The sequence below is a fragment of the Uloborus diversus genome, chromosome 1 (assembly GCF_026930045.1).
Source record: "Uloborus diversus isolate 005 chromosome 1, Udiv.v.3.1, whole genome shotgun sequence".
Lineage (NCBI taxonomy): Eukaryota > Metazoa > Arthropoda > Arachnida > Araneae > Uloboridae > Uloborus > Uloborus diversus.
The window spans coordinates 160,221,925-160,241,393 of NC_072731.1; the positions used below are offsets into that span (position 1 = coordinate 160,221,925).

A 19,469-nucleotide genomic window follows, 5' to 3' on the forward strand; every position below is an offset into this window, starting at 1 on the left:
TTACAAAAAAAAGATTCTGTCTGAAAAGTTGATTTATAAGCATAGAAATTTAACTAAAAGAATTAAACTATGTTTACACTCATTCGCCAATCAACTACAAATTGTATCAGCAAGACTGAAATAAACAAGTTGGCATTGTTTTTTTGCGACGTACAATTAACTAGAAATGTTGTTGGTTAAAAATTTTGCTAGTACAGGTACAGTTAAATCTCATCAACTTGACCTAAATGCGGACCCAAAAGCAATAGACTTTAAAATAAGGCCTGGTTCTTGGGGTATTCGACCTGTGCCGCCATCTAGAGCGGCAAATTTGGTGATGTGAAAATTTTGAAAACACATGTTTCACTACTGTAAGATGCAATGTTTTGAGTGTCAAAGGGACTCAAAGGTGGCACCAGTGGTTTGTTATGCAAAACACAGTTTAATTATGTTATTAAAACAGTAGGGCATTATGAAGTTAAAGTTCCAGAAGCACAATTTAAGACAATCTTAGATGATGGGGTTCAGGGTGTTCTCCCGCAGAAATTTTTCGAAATTGAAGTCATAAAAACACAATTATAGGCAATCTCTGATGATGTTAGGTGAAACGGATAGGGCTGAGAACTCTTCCCAGTTTCCCCCCCCCCCCCCTCTCTGCTACAAAAACTTGATTTTTCCCTGCTACAAAATTCACCAAATTTTCAGTTAAGACATCTTCATTTTTGCACAAAATAACTGTTTGTGTAAGTATATATCTATACATACATATTACAGGATAATAAGGTTATATGGTTCACCCTTTTTTTCATTTTGGTGTTGTTTCCGTGTTCTTGCTTTTTGCATTTTCCAATTTATTTTGATTGTTTATTCATTTGAATATATATATATGCATTCACATAACTATATTATATGTTAATTGTAATACAACAGTAGTTGCAATATCTTGGCATGTTGTAAGAAATTGGTATAAAACAAGAAGCTTATGTGTTCTTTTCAATCCCTCCCATATTCTTGAAACAGGGGGGTTCATACTCTGTTTAGAATGAAAAAAATTCCATGACTTTTCCAAAACGTTTTCATGACTTCATAAAAATTTTCATGACCTTGTTACACGAAAAGAATAGTACTATTTGCCAATTTTCTGCAATGGGTATTGGCAAAACTATTTTGTGAATGCCACTACCTTATCAAAACATTTACTTGTGACTTACTCAGCACATAGTACAGAAAACTAATAACTATTCTTATTTTTCTTTTGAATTTGAGTAAGGTAAAAATAGCGAATGCAATCTATAGATGTTTAAATTAATAAATATTTAATAAACAGAGCATAATACTGTGAAACCTGTGTAAGTTAACCACCTGCGGTGCACTACTTTAGTGGTCAACTTAAATAGGTGATCGACTTATAGAGGTTGAAATATATGATATAGATCTAATTCTGTGCCTGAAAATAGTGGTCAACTTTACAGGGTTTTACTGTAGTAATAAATGAGAAACAGAATATTAATAAATGGGAAAAAGGTTGAATGATTCATAACAAAGTTTTCAAAAATAAATTTACTTTGTGGGTGTGGCAAAATCTAGAACGTGCAAGTTCAGTTCTAAAAAAAATATACTTATGAGCTGAAAATAATTGTGAATTTCTAGATAAGCAGCAGTAAAACCACATTACAAAAAAAGGCGGACGGCTGTAAACAGAAGCGGATGCAATAGGATTCAAAAACTTGGATTCGTTTTTTGGGATGGTTCAGTTTTCCAGTGTAAATGGCTTTTACATGCAATACTGTTAAATCACTGAAATTTTCTAACGTTCTTTTAGCTTCTGTTACTTTCTTACTTGCCCAATACATTTTTCCATGACTTGAAATAAATTTCCATGACTTTTAATGAAAATATTAATTTTCCATGACTTTTCCAGGTCTAAAATCTGTTTATTTTTTTTTCCATGACTTTCCAGGATTTCCATGACCCGTACGAACCCTGTTGAAAATAATGCATGTTGCGTGTTTGAATTTTTAAAAAAATAATGCACCCACAAAAACACATCAAATTTTATTTTTGTAAAAATTAATGTCATAATAAAAAAAATACAGTTTCTACACTCTAAAAAACATGATATAATTTTGAATTCATTTAGAGAATTGTATTCTTAACAAATTAAGATATATATATATATATATATAATTACATTAAAACAATTTTTTTCCACTTTTTTTGATTTCGATAAATACCCAAACAGATGGGATCTTCTCAAAGGAAAATTGCACAGTAAAATTCCTCAAAGAGAGAGAAGGAGAGAGAAAGAGAGAAATAAATTACAAAATATTGTAAATCTTAAATCAATATCAATAAAATTGAAGTGCAGCAATTTGATCCAATTCTTAAGAAGGTGAATTCATGTGATTAGTATATCTTAAAAATCAATGCATGATCAAAAAGTACAGTATAAACATAGTTTTAGCTGTTGACTATATTTTAATTGAAATGTATAGCAAAAAGCCAGATCTAGACTTCAATTTTGTAATTTTTTATGGGAATTTCTATTATGTTAACCATTAAAAAAAGCTACTAAATATACAGTATGACAAATAATTCGAAATTAATAGTACTAATACCTGATTGACCAGATTGTCTTATGACATTAACAAATTCCTTTACTAAAAGTTTGTGGACCAATGGCATTGGGCAAAATAACAATACAAACAATATATTTACTACAAATAGCACAAATTCATGGTACATATGTTTATGCATAGTATTAACAATACTTTGATAAGGAATTGAAGTTTTTGCAACATCTTTCAAAGTGGGTGTTGTAGCCCTGCAAAAAGTCAGTGCGTAAGACATCTTGCTTTTATAGTTATATAAAGGTACTGCATGGTTATAACAGCTTCATTGGGACAACATATGTTTGCTTTATGTTGTGTATATATATATAATTCATTCGCTTAGGATTACTGCATAGTTGTACAATCTGAAATAGAGATCAGTAATAGTCTATACAATGTTGATGTTTGAGAGCATAAAAAAATGCCTGCTTTCCAAAAATTGCACTCCAACATACACAACAATACCAAACAACAACCCTAGATCAGCTTAATCCAAGCATGCAAAAACTTCGTACTGATTTCTTGAAAACAAATTTAGGAATTCAAAAATTTTCTATTGATAACAGTTTTCCTTATAATGTATAATGATTAACTAAAAACAATTATCACAATTAAAAACACACCATTCCTTTCTTAAAGATTCTGTAAAATAGTACAGGAAAAATAAATTATCTTTGAATACCTTTTTCAAAAACATTTCAATAGCAATATTTTTATTATAAATTTACAGTTGAATTATAAAACAGTACAAAGTTATCAAATTGCGATCTGAAATCAAACTGATCCACAGCACTAGGTCATAGCATCACAGTAAATCATATTCAACACTGAATTTTATTTGAACCATCCCCCCCCCCCCCCCCCCCCCAACATCTTAGTTCCAAAAGCTGTACTTTTTTTACATAGATAGTTGAGCTTATTCATAAGATGCCGCATTAAATGATGCTCAGTTTGTAATTTGGAAATAAAACATATAAAAAAGAGTAATAACAAAGTTTTAACAAAAAACCATGGTTAAAAAGAGTCATTTAAGTTGTAGTAATAAAAATGGAGTTCTATAATATGATTTTTTTTTTTTTTTTCAATACATTAAGGATAATTTACTTAAAAAATACTATTACTGTGATGTTATAAACCTTAGTAATTCTAACCTAGATTCAGCATTATTAAAAGAAAATTTGGTTGTGGTTTGAAATTGTTTTAATTATTGCAAAAAATTATATTGGAAAAGCTTATATATATATATATAACAATTTTCTTATACAATATACATATATCATTTTCAAATCACCGGACAAAATCATGGTGATAAAACAATGATCTCCTACAATATACTCTTAATAAAATGCAATTCACAGTAAATTGAAGTGATGTAAAATGAAACAGAGCAGGTTATACTTACCCACAAGCATTTTTGCTTGTAATAAAACAATATTACATATACAAAACATTATTAAAAATATTCTTCAATGAATAAACAATTAAAAATTGCAACTCACATCCAACATCAATTTCTTTTTTTGTTGTTTTAAGTTCTTGTTCAAATACAGATGCCTCTTTTTGCCATTTTGTACAGTTATACAGGGACTGAATGAAATCTCTTCAGCATGGAATTTCAAATGAGTTCTCACTTGCATAGATTACTTGTTATGGTGCATAGTTATTATATAAGTTAATATTAGGTTTACTTTAGCTCAGTGCAGCTTCAGATTAACTTATTAAAACATGGATAACATTTCAAATATATAAGAATAGACTTTCATTTGGGAAAACCATTTCTAACCATACTTAAATTTTAAACTTATATCAATTATTCAAATGTCATTTCTGCACTAATTTAAATAAAGTAACGTAACATAATACCTACTGCCAGTGTTTATTCATCTTTTGAAATCACTGACAAAAAGGGGGAAAAAAAGAATTTTAATCTGAATGCATCAAATTTATTTTTATTTTCATAGAACTACACCGTGCAATTGAAAAGTTCATTGTTTGTAGTTTGGTTAAAAGGAACTAGTACTAAGTTCACTTCTTTCATATCAGTTTTACCACAATATGTTTTTAATCAAACTACAAATAAAACTTTCTCGCATTTCATTAAATGTTAATATAGTCAGTATGTGAAATGGTTTCCATAGCTAAGCATGAATTGAATTGCGTTTTTTAAATTTCCAGTATAATTTTCACTTTAATTATAATTGTACTTCTGGCAATTACTCAAATTGGATATTTTTTTTTAAACTAAATTTATGCTTATGTTTAATAAAGCTATCTAAAAACTGCATGAACTAGAACCCAAGCACAACTTTCTAGGGTGTGCAAAAATGTGAAAAAGATTAGGAAAGAAGATAATATTCTATTATACAAAGGCAGTATGAAAATTCATACTTATGGGCTGTAGGATTGAATAATCAAGCAGCTTTCACGTCTTACATTCTTCAATATAAATCTGAACGTAACTCATGATAAGCACAACCATCATGAGTTGGAGTAAAAAACTATCGCATATTTCAAACAAGTTTATTGCATATTTATTCTCTTCAATAATAAATGCAGAAATAATGGCATTAAGAGTCCATTTTCCTTTCATTTATGAGAATATGGCTGGACAAAGCTTTTGATGTAATCTACTTGCTAAGAAAGTGGTATTTCAATGAAGTTGAAGAGCTTTAAATTAGATTACATGCCATGCAGCAGGGGCAATATCTGCCTGTTATGATAAACAAGAAATCAAGAGAAATGTAAGTATTGGTTTACAAAACGTTTTCTCAGAACTAATTTTAAACATGATTAGTTAACGAGCAAAATAACCAGCCTTTATTTAGTATTTTATTTTTTGTATCTAATTTTTTAAAGAAAGCATGAAAATATATTAAAGATTGGGTAAGATTTAAAAAGACATATAGAAACTTCGAAGCTTAAATTAATTAAAAACATTTTTCAAATAAATTAAGTTTTTAATATAAACTTCAAAAAACAATTTTGGTAAATATATTTAAATTAGTTCTGATTATTTTAATGGAGCCTGAAAAATTTGACACATATTGGCATCATATGATTTTGAAGAAATTATTATTGAATCAAAAAGTAGTTAGAGTTATGAGAATGGTCTGTTTATTATTGATTGACTTTTACAAGGGTGTTAAAAAGTTTTTCTTTTTACTTCCTTTAAAATGTAATTTCATCCCCCAAAGCCAAGATCATCATTTTTACCTAAAATTATTTTCTTTTAATTAACATACTTAAATTTTTAACACACATAAATAAAAATTAGCTCAGTAAATGGATTATTATTATGTTAACGCTTAAAATGATTAAAAGCAAGACATAATGAAAGAGTCATTTGGTCCCTGCTGCAGTAAACAATTTAAATTTTGGTCAAACCTTACTTTCAATTACAAGCATTATTAGAAATAAACTCTAATTTTACACAACACATACAATGAAACCAACATTACTATTCATTGTATTAATATATTCACAACATTTAAAAAAATACTCAACAAGCACGTAACAAAAACAAAAACTTTCAGCAGATATATCAAAACAATATAAAATTAGAACAACAAGTTTTTAAAATAGTTATAATAATTATAAATGCATAACGTATATATATATTAAAAGTTTAAATTTTGTAAAGCCAGGTGCCTTTCAGCTTTTCTGACAAAACTGGATAGGATGTTAACACTTATGTTTTAGCAAACATACTGAAGAAGTTGACGGTTTTCAATCATATTTAACAGCTTCTCATAAGGAAATTTCCTTGGTTGGACATGCAACCAACTAATTTAGATGCTTAAAATGTTTTTCAAAAAAGGTGAAAGAAAGATACCCCTCCCCCAAAAATTGTGCAAATCAAAATAAAAATATTACATATTGTTTATTTTATTTAAAAGCAATTTTCTGCTTAAAAGACTAGCTTCATTTCATTCTTTTTTTCAAACTAAAACTTATATAATAACAAAGTAAGTAAGTGTTTCGATAATTTTATAGAATGGTGATTTAAGACATATTTCTTTGATTTTACAATAAAGCCCAAAACATCTTATTATACATAAAAATGCTGGTATTCATCAGAAAAAAAAAGAGTATTATTTTAACAGATTGTTCAAAACAAAAATATGTAAAAAGCTGTAATACAAATTACCAAAATTACATTATTTTAAAAAACAATAGAAGGACATTAATAATCAAATTAAATAGTTGAGGGTGAAAATATGTCAGGAAAAAGTTATGTTTTTTCACAGGTTTGGACTTAATCTCAAAGTGTCAATAAATTATTTACCAGACAAAAGGCAAAAGGATGAGCATATAATCTAGTGTTCCTGTACATGACCCTTCTTTTTTGTTTCAAGTGAAGCGGCTCAAAATATGCAATATTAAAGAAATATGGCCGAATCTTTTAACATTACTCAAGAAAGAAAGAAAAAATTTAATTTAGTAAGCATACGAGAGCCATTTTATAAAAAACTGCAAAAATTCTTTAGAAAATCAATGCAGCAATTCACAGAAATTTCCTTTACTTTGTAGAGATTTTATCTCTTGGATCATTACATACTACACACAGCTCATTTGTATAAAAAAAATTCAATTCTAATAGTTCCATGTCTCATGACACTCAAAAGAACACAAGAGTAACGTATTTAAAAAAATTAAATATTTTTATAACAAGTGCTTAATATTAAAATACAGCATTTTTAATAAAATGCATGCATTAAAAACTTTTAAATCGAATTTTATGTCTAGAATGTAAAACAAATTAAAAACAATAATTTTCCGAATAGTTAAACTATGGAATAAAAATTATTTTGAAGAGATAAGTTTCAAAAACTTAAAAATATGCTGTTTTCTGACACACAACTACTATTCCAATAAGTGCTTTTGAAATAAAATTTGGAACAAAGATCAAGCAAAATTTTATGACAATCACATCATAATTAAATAATTCGTAAACTTGTTTTTCAAGTTATATAAAACAAATTTTATCTCTCTAAAATCATTGTAATTTTCTCCCATACAAGTGGGCAAAGAATCAAAATCATCATTCAGTTCATTTGAAGAATAATTATCTGAAAATTCAACAGGTGAAAGAAAAATAAAAGTTCATTTCTTCCAAAGTGTGAGGGGGGGTTTTGAATCTGCATATCAGTATTTTAAAGTCATGGCACATAAAGTGACTGCTACTCCAACTATTGACTAGTGTCTCGCAGTCACCATAGTTGCAAGAAAATAAATCTGTTTATCACAGAAGGATCGCTCTTGCGTAACTTCAGGCCTCCCAAAGATACAAGATCCTTTGCATTGGGCAAGTCGAAGAACAGATAGGTACATTCATGGAAAAAAATCAAACAAATTTCTCTTTAGAATAATTTTAATCCTGGTCACAGCACGCTGTTCATGAACGGAGTTGGTAGAGGTATATGGTAGTACTTGCATAACGGTCGGCTGCATTTCCCTTTAACAGCATCACGACAAACAGTGACTTTCCCATCCAGTACCTCTACATAATCTGCAAAAGAAACAACATTCAATAAATATAAACAGTTAACTCTTCAATTTTGACCAAAGAAAAAAATAACTATCAAATGAAGAATAATAAACTTCCTAAATGTAATTATTATCTCTCGCTCTCTCTTCTAATTCACACTAATACAGTTCATCCGGAAACATAATTGCCACTGTAAATGGACTATTCCACAGAAAATGCTAATTTTGTCCCGTACATGACGCCATACATTTCATTAAAAATAATATAAATGAACGAATGGTTTCTGCTTAACAAATTGCAAACTTATCTCTGAATTCTTATGCAAAAAATTTTGTCATTATCCTTTAAAATTATTACTTTTTAATGAAATATATGAACCAACACCTACAAGACAAAGGGTCGACTTTTTCGTAGAATGGCCCAAATGTTATTTTTCGACATGAAACATTCACTCAGCCAAAAATCATGTAAACTCTTGATAGACAAGTAGTGAAAAGTTGTAGTAAAATGTCTTGCTTCAAATGGCTGATGGAAACATAAGACAGCCAGAATGGAGGTCTCAAACAATTTTTAAGGAACAAAAAAGTATTTGGCATTACGTTGTAGAAACCGATGGAAGGCACATTTAATAAACTGAATGAATAAATATATATGATAGCTAGATATGTGTTGCCAACATATTTAAATTTTTTCAATGCAAATATTATACCGAAAGATGCAGAAAAATGGAGAAAAATACATGAGTCACAGAAATGTGTTTCTAACAGAGGAAAAGATAAAGGAAAGAGAAGGATTTAAAAGATTATAATAAAAAGTCACATTTGTAGTTAAATGTTCAAAAGTAATAAGTGGAAGTAAAAACAAAACATTATCAAGAGATTTATTGTATTTCAACAAATAAAAATATAAGGATAGTAATTTAAAATATAGTTACAAAAAAAAAATATTACATTCAAATGTTTTTGGAAAAGAAAAACTTAGGGAGGTTTTCCCACAACATTTTTATTTTAAATAAATAAAAATAGGGACTTGGAGAGAAGCAGTCTCTGAACTTAATCCTATGCTTAGCGGCACCAAATGAGGTTTAAAAAATGCACTTTTGGAACTTTAGTTTGAAAAATTGCAGCACTTGCAGGGTGGCGACAGGAACTGTGAAAAAAAAGTTCCCTGACTTTTCCCTGATTTCCCTGATTAGGTTCACCAAATTTCCCTGATTTACGTTACCAACGATAATGTTTTCTTTCTTTGCTCTACTTGAAATCCATTGTATGTTTGTATAAAATGCAGTATTTTAAACGTTTTAAGTTGTGTAAAGTTGTTGAACTAAAGATAGTTTAAAAAGATGCTACTTCAGAGTGGCGACAGGAATTGTGAAAAAAAGTTCCCTGATTTTTCCCTGATTTCCCTGATTAAGTTCACCAAATTTCCCTGATTTACGTTACCTATGATAATGGTTTTCTTTCTTTGTTTTACTTGAAATCCATTGTATGTTTGTATAAAATGCAGTATTTTAAACATTTTAAGTTGTGTAAAGTTGTTGAACTAAAGATATATTTCAAAAAGATGCTACTTTTTTAATAAAATGGTTAAAAAAACATATCAAGTTAAGTTTTTTGAAAAAAAAAACTACAAAACAGTATATTAAATTTTTCTACATGGAAAGATTATAGAAATTTTTTTAAAAAATATTTTACTTCCAGGAACCACTTAGCATAAGAATTTTAAGAAACTATTAAAATCACTCTTAAAAACATGTGTGTATTTCTGATAGAACTAAAATGTAATTGAATTTATTTTGAACTAAATTTTCAAACAGTATAATAATTGTTGCAAGAATAAAAAGTAATAGTGAAAGCATAGAAGTAATATAGTTATTCTTATATAACTAATTGACATATTTATGCAAAACAGATGAAACCATTTGACATCCATTCAAAGGGAGCTTTTTTCTAATCAAGAACATAGGTTTTAATGAATGAATACAGCATTTTAACAATACAAAATAAAGATATTTACTTAAGTACACAAGTTAACTCTATTTCAAATGATTTTATTATGTAACGAAAAAAAATCCTAGATTGCTTTTGTAACAAACAACTTTGAAATGCAAGGGAAAAAAAAGAAAACAGAAAAAAAAGCACTTTGTTAATTTCAAAACATATAAAAGACTACAACTTGGTTATAAATTAAAAGAATCATTAAAGTCTGAAGAAAAGAAAACCTTTATAATCTGCGGCGGCAACAAATAGTATAATGGCAAAAAAACAGTTTTTTTTACTGAAAGTTCAATTTTAGCAATTAAATTAAAATTGCGAAGAAGTAATAACTTTTAAGCTTTTATCAGTAATCATTCAAAAACCAAAGATTTCTTCTTGAAATCGTAATTACAGTAGGATAATTACTTCAAGACAATGGAATAAAGACAAAGGAGCTAAGGCATTAAGGAAGGTTTCCTCTTTGCCTGTATGGTTGTTTATTTTTACGTAGCCTTGAAAGCGTGAAAGGAAACTTCAAGCTAGGTAAAATAAACAACCTAACAGACACTAATGCAATCTTAGGAAGTTCATCCTGTGGTTAATAAGTAAGATTCAATACTTTGACGTTGAGAAAAAAAAGATGCACCAATATGCAGCAGTGTATAATCGCACCTCATTAATTTTACTTTTTTTTGAACAGATAATTGGCGGAAAATGCGTAGGGAATTAGAATACTTACTTTTGTAATGCAAAAAAAAAAAAAAACTTCATATAATCAATTTTCCCTGATTTTTTGATATTTTTTCAAAATTCCCTGATATTTCCCTGATTTCTCCCTGATTAATAAAGTTCCCTGACTTTTCCCTGATCTGTCGCCACCCTGTACTTTTTTAATAAAATGGTTTTAAAAAACATATCAAGTCAATTTTTTGGGAAAAAAAACTCTACAAAACAGTATATTAAATTTTTCTACATGGAAAGATTATAGAAAATTATTTAAAAAAAAAATACTTTACTTCCAGAAACCACTTAGCATAAGAATTTTAAGAAACTATTAACATTACTCTTAAAAACATGTGTATTTATGATAGAACTAAAAAGTAATTGAAATTATTTTGAACTAAGTTTTCAAACAATATAATAATTGTTGCAAGAATAACAAGCAATAGTAAAAGAATTGAAGTAATGTAGTTGTTCTTATATAACTGACATATTTATGCAAAACAGATGAAACCATTTGACATCCATTCATAGGAAGCTTTTCTCTAATCAAGAACATAGGTTTTAATGAATGAATACAGCATTTTAACAATAAAAAAATTAAGATATTTACTTAAGTACACAAGTTAACTCTATTTCAAATGATTTCAGTATGTAACTAAAAAAAATCTTAGATTGCTTTTGTAACAAACAACTTTGAAATGAAAGAAAAAAAAATCAATTAGTTAATTTCAAAATATATAAAAGAAGAATACAACTTGGTTATAAAATTAAAGAATCCCTTAAGTCTGAAGAAAAGAAAACCTTTATAATCTGCGGTGACAATAAATAGTATAACAGCAAAAAACAAAGTTTTTTTTAATTGAAAGTTCAATTCTAGCAATTAAATTAAAAATGCGAAGAAGTAATAACTTTTAAGGTTTTAAGGTCTTAATTCAAAAACCAAAGATTTCTTCTTGAAATTGTGATTACAGTACACTAATTACTTCGAGACAATGGAATAAAGGCAAAGGAATGAAGGCTTCCTCTTTGCCTGTGTGGTTGTTTATATTACGTAGCATTGAAAGCGTATAAGGAAATTTCAAGCTAGATAAAATAAACAACCTAACAGACACAGAAGCAATCTTAGGAAGTTCATCCTGTGGTTAATAAACAAGATTCAATACTTTGACGTTTAGTAAAAAAGATGCACAAATATGCGGCAGTGTATAATCGCACGTCATTTATTTTACTTTTTTTTTAAACAGATAATTGGCGGAAAATGCGTAGGGAATTAGAGTACTTAATTTTGTAAAGCAAAAAAGAATTTTTTTCTTCATAAAATCAATTTTCCCTGATTTTTTGTTATTTTTTTCAAAATTCCCTGATATTTCCCTGACTTTTCCCTGATTAATAAAGTTCCCTGACTTTTCCCTGATCTCCCTGATTTCCCTGATCTGTCGCCACCCTGACTTGAGCTATCGGTTGATAGGTGTCAGCCGTGTTATGAAAATTTCCGTAGCGATCCATAACTTGGCTTGTTACGAAATCCAAAACTGGTGTTGGTCCTGTTGCTCCTGTTTTTGGGCCCTCAGTACAGCCTTTTAATTAAGAAGTAAAAAAATCATCAAATAAAAGTTATGTTTTATTTTTTCCAAAAAACATCAGTGATACTTCGGCATTTAGACATTTTCCAAAACAACATTTAAAATTTATTGCTTGATATTTTAAGATGGAGAGATCTCAAAACACAAAATGTTTCAATATTTGAACATTGTTGACTAATCAAATATGCATGAGCAAACTTCTTATGAGCATGTAGCATGACGAAACTAAGTGAAGATGTTCAGAAACTTGAGGGTATGAACGTTTAGAAGCATTCCCCGAAAAATATAAGAGATGGCGTGAGAATTGTCAATGTACAAACTGCAGTGATTTTTTTGAACGGCCATTTAACAAAATAAAAAATTGCAAGGATTCTAGTGAGCTGTCAACATTGTGTTAAATAGTTTAATAGATTTATTCATTCTTTTTTGAAATTTTTGCGGTATTTTTTTCTTACGCATTTTCTATGTTTTAACAGAAAACTAAGTACTGCCGTATGTTTAAACTATGCTATAATATTTTATGTTGCACAAAATTGTTGAATTTCTGTATATGTTGCTCACATATTTAATAATTCTTCGTATCGCTCATGGTCGAAATTTGACCAATTGTGCTTGATCTCTCTGCCTTTCAATTGAATACCATTCTTCTTCAAGATATTGCACAAATATATTTCTGTTTACTTAAGATGAAAATGCAGTTTTTCAGTTCAAAATAATATTAGTTGTGATTCCTGATTAAAAGCATTTTACAGATAAACTTTGCAACTGTTGCTAATCTAAAGTAAAACTAAAAATCAGTAATTATTTCTCAACAAAAGACTGTGGCTGTAAAGGATGCAAAATCATGCAGAGAAAAGTCATGTGACTATCAAAAACGTTTTCCGCATTAAGTTGCATGTAGTTGTGAACTTCAGTGTTTTTATGAAATCTGAGAAGATTATACAATTTACTTTGAAGTTGATCTTCTCTGTAGAAAAAATACATATTTACCTTCTAAAAGGTGAACGTAGCGACACTGTGGCCTTTTACACAGTCCGGACTTAAAATCTCGGCACAGCGGCAGGGTGTCCAGCAACTAAAAATATTTTTTTAAAGATTAGGGATGATAAAATAAACAAATCAAAAATCAAAATACATATTGATCTGCAATATGCTTTTTGAAGACTTATATACAGTATTATCCAATGATTATAACCATAATGTATGAAACTCACTCCATATTTATCTAGAATTATGCTGCAACTATAGCAGTTTAAAAAAAGAATACAATCCTCCCCCCCCCCCTCCCTCCAAAAAAAACTGCAACATACTTCTTTAAACAGAAAAATTACAAAAAACTTTTTTAAAACATTACTCGCTTAAAAAGTAATAAAATGGTCGCTATAATTAAATTAGTGCCCAGTATTTGATAACTTAAAAGAGAACTATGATTCATAATTTTTTTTCTGTAATTTAAATCTTTGTTTCTCTTGGAAAAACAAAGTTTTTTTTATTCAAAAAAAAAAAACACAATGAATCCTCCTGGAGTTAAAACAACTACTTCCTGAAATAATGAAAGTTTTACAGAACGCTGTCAATCTCTATAGATTTTTCTCCCAGGTTCTACTTAAAAATACCACTCTAGATGGAAAATTTCTACTTTTGCAATCATTTGATTATTAAATAAAATTAATCTTTGAATTGCCTCCCCCCCCCCATCCCGCTTCCTGGCTTTGATAAATTAATGTATTTACATAGGAACGGACAAGGTTTTGGTTTTTTTGGTACAGTTTGAATTGAGGGGTTTTGGTACCTTTGAACCCCTCCCCCTAGAAAAATTTGAAATGATGGGTCTGTAGTGAACTCTCAGTTTTAGCAATGTCCTATGTCATTTTGCTGAAGCCTCATTATAGTGGGGTTAGACTTATAAACAACAAATATTTACAGTAAATGTCATGCAAGTAAAAAAATACAATGTCAATTAAAAGACATAATGCTTCATATAACTTGAGGATGGTCCCAGCAGACTGGAAGCTGGTAAAACATATGATTAGGCTAAATTATTATAACAGTAATACTGTTGTAGGACCTAAAATATAATTGCAGGAATAGAATTGAACATGAAAGTACTATCATCATAATTGAAGAACTGTTTTACAGTTATTTTTTATTAATTTAAGTACCACATGAAGTATTATCTCTTGTTGAAAAAATGAATTCAAATTTCTAGATAAAGTTTATATAGGTTAGAAATTGTCAAGATTCCGTAACTTTTACTGTGATCACTTTTAAAAGCAATAGTTAAAAACAACCGATTTATAAAAGATTAGAAAGAAGAAAGATCTAGAAAGAAAAAGAAATTGAAAAGCATAGATTAGAGTTAAGAAAAGGATAAAGCATCTAAGAGATTATTTAGAGGTTCTACCTGGACCTTAAAATTTGTTTTAATAATGTTAAATGGAAAGTGCATAAAAGGAGTACATAAAAATTTCAAGGATGTTGAAAACATATTTAAAATAATAGTTGAAAAGTGAATATTATCATTAAGTGATCAGATATTGCTTATACTCTATTTAGTTCTCAATTTGATTTTATCATACTATGAGCAGAAAAGGGGGAAAAAAATGATGGTATCCTGAAAATGAAGAATTTTTATACTTATCTCAACTAACTTCATAATTATTTAAATAATTTAATGGTGAACTACTGTCTGACCACGGATTGTATGGAAAGACAAACATCCGTTTTACAGCCGGAAATGGACGAATCTATTATTTTTTACCGATGTCAGCTTTTGCAGAAGCAGAGTCTCATTAAAATGAGTGGAATACGTGCATTAAATTTTTACTTTTCCCCCTTATTCACATCGATTTGTCTTATCTGGACATTTGAAAATTCCATGCAATTCGTGGTTGGACAGTATCTATGTTTTTTTTTAACTATCATTTTGGAAAGGATTAGTTAAGTTTGCAACAAATTAAAATCCTGCCAAGAAATAAGTTTGCTTTGCAGTCCTCTCTTTTAACTGTTATGAAATTAAACTATTTGATATGTATCAATGGTGCGCAATCTGCAACCTACAAAACTGACGCATGTAGCCTATTATTTTGTTAAATTACAAACCAAAAACCACTCCGCTTTTTAGTAGCCTATCAAATTTATTTACTTTATTGCTGCCAAACTTTCTGTTCCTTTCCTGTAATTTAGGTTTCTTAGATACAGGCACAATGTTACAAATTTAAAGACAAGTAGGGGAGACTGTTGTACCTTGACCGTGCACCTTGCGTCATGCACTCTAATCAGCTAGTGCTTTTACCTAGTGAGGAATCATGGTACTATGTCAGCCATGACAGTCTCTCCACCCGCCAGAGTGAGTTGTAGGTTGAAACTCCAGCTTTTATGTGGACAGTGATTGTTTTGTGATTAGCGCAAACAAAAGTAAATAATTCCAGTGTTACTTAAATGGAATTGGGCTTTTAAAGACTAGTGTTACCCAACCGATTGACCATTATATCTATTGCCCATCTCTCGGTAAGCATATTCAACATTTAGTCTTTAATTTTTACATAGCTGTTAGGTTAGGGTAGCCACTTTTGTATGAACATGCACCCTCGTGTACCTTGAAACTAAGCTTCATCTTGTACATTGAACCACTGGATCAAGGTACAACAGGTGCAATAAGTTGTAGTGATTTTTTTTATTTTCTTTTTTTTTTTAATTTTTAGGTAGGATTTCATCATGCCTCGAAGTAAAACTGGAATCAAGAAGGATCCAGTAGATGTTGAGTCATAGCAAAATGCTATTAAAGCAGTAAGAAGTAATGATCCTGACAAAAAAAATGACTTTAAGAGGGCCCAAAAAAAACATTCAAAGTGAGCAGGTCAACCATTACTAGGCATTTAAAAAAGTTAAATGAAAGTGGGTCTAATAAACTTGAATACAACGTAAGTTATGCAGTTAAGCAAGTACATTAGGTTTGTCTCAAGGTACACAAGCATCATGTACAAAGACCAAATTACATAAAATTTGTGAAAAATATACAAAAATAGAAAAACATTTTTTTACAATCCAAAATATTTTTTTACTTATGCAAAAAGGCTTGAAGTTAAGTTTTAATAACTAAAAACCATAAAAATCACATTCTTTTTTTGAAAACCGAAAAGAAGTAGTCAAAGGTATAACAGTCTCCCCTACTCAGAAATTGGTTTCTTGAAGAGAGATGCAAACTTAGCATTGATTGAAAAACAGCATGAAATAATGATAATGCCAATTCTTGGTCTGTAATTTTTTTTCCTTTCCCATGTTTCTTATGTTATTTGGAAAAAATTTTTACTATTTTAAAACGTTACATGAATTCTGGCCCACAAGATTTATCTAAATGTGAGATGCAGTCGTTGGGTAAAAAAAAAAGGCTTGGGCACCACTGATATATACCATTAGTACTCAATGTTTCGATTTGAATTCTACATCATAATTTTGGCTCAAATACCAATTAGACGATTATACAAATTGATGTATATACAAATCCACAACAGAATATAACAGTTTATTATTTTTATTAAGTCATTTATTAACTGACAAATATTTGTCAAATTAAATAATAATGATAGAAATATTTTGTTACATTAGAAGGAAAAACAATTAAAAAAATTTAAAAAACCAGCTTGATAGGCAATTTTAGAAGGGGCTAAGTAAAAAAATTCCATTTAGTTAGCATTTTTTTTGTTTTAAAAAAATATACATTATTGGAAAGGTTTTTATATTTATCAAAGAATGGTCACCACTTTTGTGAATGAATTTCCGTTTAAAATATGAACCTTGCGCTAAAAAGGTTCATCAGCAGAACCAAAAATAGTACAGATAGTTTAAATCGAATTTGTTGGAATGAAAAATGCTGATTGTTCAATTATTTCAATAAAAAACAGGGTTAATAGTCATAGTTGTAAACTATTTCAATCCTTGATGATTTATAAAATTAAGAAATACATTCTTTCAATAGAGTTTAAATGTTTGAAATAGTTTGCTGGAAAAGGTTTTACTTGTGAAGAAACAGCTTGTTTCAAATGTTTTTTATCCGGACTAGATATACTGGACTTATCTAAGGGTAGCTGGACAGCTTAATCACTCTTTTGTATATTTTATTTTATGATTATTTTTAATATTTTCCTTTAAATATCAGTGATGGACAGTGCATTTTTTTTTTGTGAGAGATATTTAGATAACAAAACAATCGTGAGTTTTCTCCAAAATGTTTTAGGTTATGTACGGAAGACACAGGAAAATTTAAAAAAAAAAGCATTTTTTTCCCCTTTCTATGTATCACATTTTGTGCATGAAAACACTAATTAACTATAAAAAAAAAACTTTCTGCTCTTAGGTTGAAAGCAATTAAACCTAAAATTAGTAAGCTATGTGAAAGACAAGGTATCTTCTGTGCCTAAGTGTTATGAAAATCTTCACTATATTTTGATTTCAGATGATTTTAATAGGATTAAGAAGAAGTTATTAAGTATATAAAAACCAAATGAAATAAAAGAGACATAAACCAAGACATTAAAGTTTCTAAGTTTTGATGTGTGGGAAGTATAAGTTCAGGGATGTATTTTGAAAGAACTGCAATGCTATAGCTCATATCATTCTGCAACCAGCAATTCTGACCTATCCATCACAGGTAGAACCTCTTATGTGATATATAGAGCTGTGAGAGACAGAACTATAGCAATACCTGACCCTTGTCGTCACAGTAAGCGACGGAAGTGGTATTAGAGGCAGCAGAGGCTGTGGTATCGGCCACAGGTGCAGTGTGCATCACGGGTACTAGGTTACAGGAAGAGTGGGTGAGGAGGAATGTGCGAGGGGTGACAAGCAGAAAAAAGGCAGAGGCGTTAGTGTGTGCAGTCAAGGCAGAGCACAGCCATGGAAAAAATAAGAAGAATAGAGATATCATGTAGAAAGATACATCAACTATTTTTTTATAGAAATAAAATTTAGTGTAAAACACAGGCGCATAAAGTTAACGAAAAATATTGAAAGAATCACCACACATTTCAATAATTACCAGACCTGAAAATTAATGGTTACAAACAGTCGAAGACAACAAGATATTTTATTTATTCTTTGAACACATTGATAGAAAATACAGATCAGTGGATTAATTAAGTTAACCTGTTCAGATAGGCCAGCGAAAAAAGGAAGAAATGCTTCCCTAGGCTCTGCATGTATACATACGGAAGGGACCGGGCAATATTCTTAGTTAAGCCTGATTTCACTTAATTTCACATAAAACCATTGTTGCAATTAAATACGCTGAAATTTAGTTCATTATCATTGATAGTTTCCAAATATATTACAAATAAGATATTTTTAATATTATTTTTAAAAAAATACAACTTTTAAAGAAATTGGGATTTGTTTCAATAAAACAAACAGCTTCATGTGTATGCATATTTTTAAAAAATATAATTTGCATACAAGTGTTCAAAGTATTGATAAAAACATCAAATGCTAAAAAGGAAATACATAAGATAAAAGTTAGGAATACATTATACTAATTACTGCTAAAATTTTTGAAGCCTTGATGCCCGTTTGCCATTATCTTGCATTAAAATTCCCTGAAGTATTAGTCACATATTAAGATTCATTGTTTCTAATACTAAAAAATATTTCCTTCATTTCCATATCCGATTCTCTCGTCAACTTAGACATCTTACTCTTAAGTAAAAATTTTATTCTTCTATCCATGGTGATTGAAATAAAACTGATTCTGACCATACAAAATGCGATTTAGCAAATTCAAGACCAACATTTTTATTTCCACCCTTAACTAATAATAAACATTCATCCTTTTAATTCCACAAAAATATAAACAAAAACACATCAAACAAAAGTCATAGATCATAGCTCTCTAAATGAACAATCCAGCTGAAACATGCCAACATGTTTACTTTTGTTTTTAAGCCCCATATTAAAAAAAAGAGAAACAAAAGCATGTACTGAAGGTTAACATTGTAGAACCTTATTGAAAAATGTTACAAAATAACCATCTAGTACCATTTGAAAACTCAATTAGAACATTAGAAGCAGAGATCCCACAGGCATGATCACTGACACAAAACATATGTGGGGTGTG

General features: G+C 29.3%; 1 protein-coding gene across 6 annotated transcripts in view; it reads right to left on the reverse strand.

The window, feature by feature from the left end:
• Positions 1–2,021: 2,021 nt before the first annotated feature.
• LOC129233262 (muscleblind-like protein 1) overlaps positions 2,022–19,469 on the reverse strand; it is a 312,999-nt gene continuing 295,551 nt past the window's right edge. For all 6 annotated transcript variants that reach the window (XM_054867334.1, XM_054867342.1, XM_054867350.1 and 3 more), the window contains 2 exons: positions 13,352–13,436; positions 2,022–8,100 (listed from right to left, as the gene is read on the reverse strand). In XM_054867334.1, coding sequence (XP_054723309.1) covers positions 13,402–13,436 — 35 coding nt within the window. In that variant the 3' untranslated portion in view covers positions 2,022–8,100; positions 13,352–13,401. The remainder of the gene's footprint in view (positions 8,101–13,351; positions 13,437–19,469) is intronic.